We start from the raw sequence: 7,908 nt of genomic DNA, 5'->3' as shown, positions 1-7,908 counted from the left end.
CTTCTTCATTCCCTCTCTCTCTTTCTCTCTCAGCCCAGCTTCCCCCCACTCTCTTGATGGTGTCATAGTGTTATGGTCCATCTATTAGCCCTGCCCAACCCAGCTGCGTTCAGGCAACATTAGCTGCCTGAGTACCTCCTTACAGCATCTTGCACTTATTAACCTACACACAATCTGATACATACAATGCCATTCAGTCCTACAGCTAGCTTTAGTAGTTAAAGGCGATGCATGTTATGTTTCGAATGCTACCATACTTTCTCCTATCCCAGCAGGTTGACTCCTCTGAAAGGTGTAAACAATGTGGCGCTATCAAAACATTGGTGACCGTGATTTCACCAAGTACAACATGTTCCTGGATCAACATCCTTGTTGATCCTGGAACAACATTCCTATCAACCAATCAGAACTGAGGGATAACTTTTCAGGAAATATCTGTTTTAGGCTTACAATCAGGGTTAGGTGCTTCTACACCCTTATTAATCAGCTATCATTTCACACTGTATTTAGGAATAAATTATGGGTAGGGTTAGGTTTAGGGGTAGGGATTGGGTTAAGTCTATATTTTTGGACAGTTATGTTGATCCAGGATCAACAAAAGATGTTGATTCAGGAACATGTCTTACTTGGCAAAATCACGGCGACCCAAAACATTGCTATTTTTTTAGCATCCCGACAAGTACATTTGTACATTAACATTAAAATACTGGTGTGAGTCTAAACTACAAATTAGCTTACTAGTTGTGTTTGTTGAGGCTAGTAGCGCATGAATTTCACATTTCACCGTTTATGCCATGGGACGAATGTTTGGCTTGATAGCATAGCTCTGATATTTCCTGCTGGTGAATGTTTTAGCTACATTGTCTGGCAGCAATAGCTATCACTAATAAATTGTTACATTATAGTAGATGTTTTACAGGTACACAAGTTGTTTTTAGAGAGTGCTTGAAGGGATAGTTCACCCCAAAATTAAATGTCTTAGTGGTTTTTTTTCATATATTGAAAGTTAATAGGGTCCAACGTTGCGCCCTAACATTCTTCGAAATATCTTCTTTTGTCTTCCGCAGAAGAAAGAAGGATATTTTTTGGGTGAACTATCTTTTTAAAAACATGAAATGAGCTTATAGCTTTAGTTATTTGTTGCCTTTCATGTCACAGATCAGGATTTACACTTGGGACTTTGCGTGTGAATATTTAATGTGAATATTAATGGATAGTTTTCTTTTGGATTTATAGACATCAATGATTAAAATAAAGATCTACTGTATATTATCTCAGTAGCTTGATACACATATTACATTTATGAGCACTCAAGATGTCAAAGCATCATTTACATCAGTTAACATGGAATAAATGAACTTTTTAAATACCTCACAACAGCATTACTGGCTTCTTCATTCACACGGAGTTCTTCATATTGCTGCAGTATGGATTATGAAACAATTGCTGAGACTCTCTCTGGTCTCTCTCTCCCTGTCGAAGTCAAGAAAGCAAGACGCTGTGCCTGTTTGACAAATAGTCTCTTACTTTTGCTCTGACGTCACTTTTTCGCAACTGCCCAAAAGGTAAATGCAAAGACTCCACAAGGCCAAATAAACAGGAAGCACTAAAATACTCTATATTCCGTTACCGTTGCCTATGTGTACAGACTATTTTGGTGGAAACCTCAGTTTTGTGGTGTTGACAAAGCCTCACGCTTGCTTCATGACTCACAAGTGCCTTTTTTCAAGTGTTACATTTTCCTAATTCAACAGCTCTTGGGTGACCTCTCAGAGGTGCTGTGCAGATATTTTTTTGTTTTTCCATTTGTTACATACACTGCATGCCTAGCTGGGGTAATTTTAGCTTCAAGAATGGGGTCACCGTGAACATTTGTAATTAGTGAGAGTGTATGTGCAGGGTCACAGTCTGGATCAATATCTTTGTTACGAACAAAGCCACAGAGAAGAACATAAAAGTGAATAGAATCAGGAAAAAGAGAAAACAAGATTACTTCACTCATTTACTATCCGGTTCTCCTCCGAGAGCCATAAATGTTCAGTTCTGGAGCACTCTGACCCTTTCTTCATATTTCACCATTTTCCATAGGATGCACCTGTCTAATCTAATCTCAGATCTTAGATTAAGTAGATTAACGGAGTTAAACGTGAATTGTCACACTTCTCTAAAATCCACTATGCAGATGGGATCGTCAACATGAGGTTCATCAAGGCATACAGTGAGATCTCAAACTGCAAGATGTATATGTATATATTTTTAAATAAGTAGGATCATAAAAACCATTTTATAACGGCAAAGAATCATTCGGACATAAAAGACAGTTACATATATTCCAGCAGAGAAAATAACAACTTAATTCATACATATTTTGTTGAAAAGTTTGCATACCCTCGAATCGTACATTGCCACCTTAAGCATTCAGAGCACTACAACTGATTAAAAATTTTTTGGGATATATATTTTTACATTTTTTTAATTTTGCATTTTATTTTTAAAAAAGGTTTATAAATATGCCTCTCTAAATTAAGCATTCTTTCAAATAAGAGGGTAAATGCATGAAAAAAGTGGGGTTTGTACATTTAGTAATTTAGCAGATGCTTTTATCCAAAGCAACTTACAAATGAGGACAATGGAAGCAATCAAAACTAACAAAAGAGCAACAATATGTAAGTGCAAATGACAAGTCTCGGCTAGCCTAGCAAGGTATTTTATATATATATATATATATATACAGTGGGTATGGGCAGGTCATTTCACCAGGAGGGAAGATTTAATTTAAAAGTCCGTGAAAGTGATTTTGTGCCTCTTTGAGATGGCACAATAAAGCAGCATTCACTTGCAGAACACAAGCTTCTAGAGGGCACATAACTCTGAAGTAACGAATTTAGGTAAAGGGGTGCAGAGCCAGTGGTGGTTTTGTAGGCAAACATTAGTGCCTTGAATTAATGCAATTGTACATTAATATGGTACTAAACACATTTTATTGATTGTTTTAATCAACAAAATGTTTTTACATTTCTTATCTTTTTTTTTTTTTTTACTTTGAGACAAATATTTTCATTGATTACAGCATTATCATTAAGCTAACTGCATATATTAACATAAAATATAAAATGAAACGTTTCTAGTTATTATAACGTTTGTTTGTGTTAATTAATAAATATACTGGAAATATATACATATATAAATCTGCATATTTACTACATTATTTTGTCAAAATGGAAAATACTACTTTTTAATCTGATAAAAAATATTCCTACTCTAACAGGCCTGTTTAAAAGTCACATACATAAATAGCTCAATAGCACCCAACAGGTGACATTTACAGCAAGTTCATTATCTGCTGTACCATGACATTAAACATCAAATTGTGGTCAACGTGGGTGAAGACGCTATATTAATATTAGCTTTCCTAAGAAATACCACAAAATAAAAATAAATTTTCTACATGTCACACATACCACATCCTCATATAAAGCATTTCTAGCAATGTATCACAATATAACTATTAAGGTTTATACTAAATATAGACATGTGGCGATTAAAGATGAAAGAAATAGAGAAAGAGGAAAGCCAATCGTAACTCACCAAAACTAGTGCTGTCTGCTGCAGGTTGCAATGCCACCCCTACATCAAGCCACAAAAAAAACATGCAAACCTATTTATTTGTATGTAGAGGAAGGGTAAAAGCACATAAGCACATCAAGAGATGTGACGTTTGAGCCCAAAGAGTGAGAGAAACCACTCGAACCACACCAGGAACACACACACCATCACATACACACACCTCCTACAATGACATGCCCAATCCCGTTACTGGTTTTCTGGTCTAATGCACACACATGTCAATATTTGCGAAGTTGCAAAATGCTTAAACACTGTATAAATTTAAGTGCTTTCAAACATGGAAATGATGATGCTAATAGTTGGTGCTGCTAAGAGTTCCTAAAAGGTGGCATGAGTTTGATTTGAATGCCATTTAGCATCTAAGAGTATAAAAAGTATATTTTCATTCTAACAGACTGTTATAGCGTAGCATTAAAACATGCACAAATGCATTCCTCATTTGAATTCACTGCTTGAACAAAAGTTATTACGTGTTACTTGTGAAACGGAAACTGTGTAATTCATTAACAAAAGAGTCACTGAAGTTAACCTTTGGTTAAAGTTCTAGCAAGCCTGATTCGTTTTTTTAAGCAACAAAAGAGTACCACATGGGGAAAAAAAGAGAGAGAAAAAAACAGAAATGTGTTCATAGAATCACTGCCACTGGATAAACAACATGACAACAAAAAAACACTATGTACACCAAATAAGCCATATATTGTCACATAAACTGATGTCTAAAACATTAAAAGACACAATAGAGACAGTAAAGAAGCTTTCTGATGCCTTCCTCGCTCTGCTTGATTTTGTACTGCAACAATATGTGCTTGTTAAAAAGGTCACAGGAACACTGTGGTCAAATCAGCAGCCATGACATTAAATGTTATACCATTTGAAAAAAAAAAAAAAGATGGCAACAAACAAAAGAGAAAAAAAATGGAGCAAACCTCTGCCACCTCAAACAACTCAATCTGAAATGTGGCCATTTTTGTATTTTCGAATGTTCAAAAAAGCTAACTTACCCTGTCACAACTTTTCATGAGTTTCATGAACAAAGCTTGAAATACTAACAGGAAATTTTTGATTTTGCGAAATGTGAAGCTTGTGATCTTGTTAAATCACTTCTTACATACAAAAGTTGCTTAACTCATCCTTTTAACATTTGGTCTCCTCTTCTAGCTTGATGAACTTTTAGTTATGTGTTACACATGTAATTCTGTTTTGCTCTTGTGAACGGTAGCCTATCTTATGAATATCTTTTCACATCATCACTTTCCAGTATCTTTGCACATGTCGTGTTAAGTTATTGGCTTTGGTGGCTTTAGATGCTCATTACAGAGTTAGTTACACAAAGTTAATAAGCATTTTATAATCACACTTGTCCCGATATTATAACATTTGAGTCACATCTACTCAAAATGGTGTGTATTGTTTATTTCAGTTAAATGCTATTCCCCTCAGACTTACACTGGAAAAATTGGATTTTTGTGAACTGAGGGATGGCTGAAATTAGCCTACTTTCTGTTGTAAATCACTTGTATTAGATACAAAAACTTGTATTGGATCTTAAAATAAAAATATATTGGTTAATGATATATTTGTAAAATTATGTGTAATTATAGGCTATGTAAAATCCACAGGATAATAGTGATGTGTGATTAAGAAGTCTATGAGTCGTTTGATCATTTGACAGGATAAATGGCAAAAGTGCTGTCAAAAGACATTTTTGGAGTAAAGAAAAGGTTAACGCATTTACCACCATCATATATCATAGAATGTCATCAAAGAAAAGTAGTGCGTAGTCTGTATAAATCACACTCTCTTAGCATAAACACCATCCTCGGGTTTCACGCTTCAGTCTCACACTTACTTGTTCACACGGTTAAACTTACCTACATAAGTAAAAGTCATACTGTTGAAAAGAAAAACATTTTCTTATATGAAAACAAGGTCTCAAAATAAACAAGGCCTGTAAATAAATATCGAACTGACGAAATAAATCATTTTGTACACGTGAGTGTTTTGCAAACTTTACCAGACTGTAGTGCTGTCAAACGCAGCAGGCGCGCGTGGAGGGGGCGGAGCCTAAACGACGAGTGGCTCAGCCTATCAGAAGCGCGGGAGGGACCGTTTGAGTTCAAAACTGAAGCGGCGCCTTAGTTCAGGAAAACACCTAACTTTAGACGACCCTGCGACCCTGAGTTATTTGGGATTTCACCTTGGATTTGGACTGAATTTAGCATTTAACCACAATGTCTTCAGCGAAAAAAAAGCAGATTTACTATTCCGACAAGTATTCCGACGAGGAATACGAGTACAGGTGAGGAATTTCAGTCGTTTTATTTAACAGTTCACTTTCGAGTTGACGTGAAACATCACAATGACCGTTGTTATGTCATTTGACGGTTTCATGTTTAGAAAATATCTTGAAAACATCCGCAAATGATAAAAAATGGTCTGTTTAAAATGTATTTTCCGGGTTCTGTCGTCCTAACTGCGTTATGTTGCCTGGCAAACAATTTGAAGAGCCGTTTAGTATGAAATATTAGTCAAACTAACATTGTCCCTCTCCTTCCTCATAGACATGTTATGCTTCCCAAGCAGCTTTCCAAACTGGTGCCGGACTCCAATTTAATGTCAGAGGAGGAATGGAGAGGACTGGGAGTCCAGCAAAGTCAGGGCTGGATCCATTACATGATCCATAAACCAGGTTAGTATGTACCTGTAGACCAGGGCTGTGTTTTAAAACCTACTTTGACAGCTTAATTACTGTCTAGGTAACGTATGCAGCTCTGTAGTTTTTGAGAAACTGGTCCACAAAAGCTGCCCATTATTCTCCTAAACCCTAATATCCCACTATTTCCATACAGAGCCTCACATTCTGCTTTTCCGAAGACCGCTTCCCAAGGAATGAGATTTCAAGATTGTCATCGGAAGTTAAACTACTTGGTAGACTCTGACCATGCGTGCATTTCTTTCCATATGTTGTGATTTGTATATAAGCTTTATTATTTGCAGATCTATGGCAATGAAATGTTACTCCTCCTTCCCATCCCCCTTTCATTCGGAGATCTGATGGCAACAGGAGCCCAGAGGGGAACGGGCTGCCTCCTCCAAAGTGTTAAAAAGTGTTAGATCTACACTTAAGTCACGTAAAATGAGTTGGATGGTGTTTCAGGTCTAGTAAATCGCCCCTGCCGTGAATAGAAGGAATAGTTTTTGTTGTACACTACGATGATTTTTGTTGCTGAACTGCTGTTGTTAACATCTCCAACTTGTATGTTGAGCAGTCAACGTTTGTTTGTTACTCATTTGTTGTAGACAAATCAATAAATATTATTTTTATTAGCTCATTTGCATCCTAATTTGTAATCTGTGTAATGTGACATTAAATAATGTACACAAAAGCAACAGCATATATTCAGGGTTCCCATAGGGAATTGCATTTATTTTTAATTGATATCACACTCACAAAAAAATCCAGATCATAACTTTTTTTCTTATACAGTGTATATGTTATACACTTATATATATATATGTATTTATGTATATATATATATATATATATATATTACTGCAGTCAAACGATTAATCGCATCTAAAATAAAAGTTTTTGTTTACATTATATATGTGTGTGTACTGTGTACATTTATTATGTATATATAAATACACACGTATATATTTAGAAAATATCTACATGTATATATTTATATTCGTATAATTTAATTTATGTATAAATATATTTAATATATAAACAACATTTTTCTTAAATATATACATGCATGTGTGTATTTATGTATACATAATAAATATGCACAGTACACACATGTAAACAAAAACTTTATTTTGGATGTGATTAATCATTTGACAGCACTAATATATATATATATTTTTTTTTTTTACATTTTAGCTAAAGTTCTAGTAATTGTGTTTTTGTCACCATTTTTACAAGTTCAACTAAACTGAAAAATTAAAATGGGAAATGTTTGCAACTAGCTGAAATAAAACCTTTTTTCAGTTATTAATTTTATTTCAAGTAACAAACGTTTTTTTAATGGTTTTACTTTCATGTGAGTTCTGTAAAATTGTTTATAATTTTGTCATTTGAAAAGTCACTGAAAATTTTAAAATCTTTAAATTATGATTATAGTTATGCTCACTTTTACAATATTTAATTGCCTAGAAATTGTTCTTTGCATGATCAGAGTTCACTATGAGACAAATGGCAAACATTTTTAAACATGCAATGAAATTTTTCAAACTGAACAGAAAACAAATCTATATGTACAAACATAGCCTTCA

The 7,908-nt window shown here is 34.7% G+C and overlaps 2 protein-coding genes and 1 long non-coding RNA gene across 5 annotated transcripts in view; 1 reads left to right on the top strand and 2 right to left on the bottom strand.

The window, feature by feature from the left end:
• LOC107729700 (SHC-transforming protein 2-like) overlaps positions 1–3,719 on the bottom strand; it is an 18,652-nt gene extending 14,933 nt beyond the window's left edge. The window contains exon 1 of the mRNA XM_016540366.1: positions 3,589–3,719. The gene's annotated coding sequence lies outside the window, so the exon portion shown is untranslated. The remainder of the gene's footprint in view (positions 1–3,588) is intronic.
• LOC107729702 (uncharacterized) overlaps positions 1–7,894 on the bottom strand; it is a 23,869-nt gene extending 15,975 nt beyond the window's left edge. The window contains exons 1-2 of the long non-coding RNA XR_001638612.1: positions 7,881–7,894; positions 4,754–4,758 (exon numbers count right to left, since the gene is read on the bottom strand). This is a non-coding gene — a long non-coding RNA (uncharacterized LOC107729702). The remainder of the gene's footprint in view (positions 1–4,753; positions 4,759–7,880) is intronic.
• Positions 5,741–7,084, top strand: LOC107729701 (cyclin-dependent kinases regulatory subunit 1-like). 3 transcript variants are annotated; one of them, XM_016540369.1, is made up of 4 exons: positions 5,741–5,926; positions 6,189–6,316; positions 6,477–6,542; positions 6,625–7,084. In XM_016540369.1, the coding sequence occupies exons 1-3, from the start codon at positions 5,859–5,861 to the stop codon at positions 6,518–6,520; spliced, it is 240 nt and encodes a 79-aa protein (XP_016395855.1). In that variant the 5' UTR covers positions 5,741–5,858; the 3' UTR covers positions 6,521–6,542; positions 6,625–7,084. The 3 variants fall into 3 exon arrangements, with proteins under 3 accessions (XP_016395855.1, XP_016395854.1, XP_016395853.1); XM_016540368.1 differs by having other exon boundaries at positions 6,477–6,555; XM_016540367.1 differs by having other exon boundaries at positions 6,477–7,084.
• Positions 7,895–7,908: the final 14 nt, after the last annotated feature.

Source organism: Sinocyclocheilus rhinocerous, unplaced genomic scaffold (genome assembly GCF_001515625.1).
Source record: "Sinocyclocheilus rhinocerous isolate Xijiao unplaced genomic scaffold, SAMN03320098_v1.1 scaffold1149, whole genome shotgun sequence".
In the NCBI taxonomy this organism is placed as follows: domain Eukaryota; kingdom Metazoa; phylum Chordata; class Actinopteri; order Cypriniformes; family Cyprinidae; genus Sinocyclocheilus; species Sinocyclocheilus rhinocerous.
This window is presented reverse-complemented; position numbering and strand designations above follow the sequence as displayed.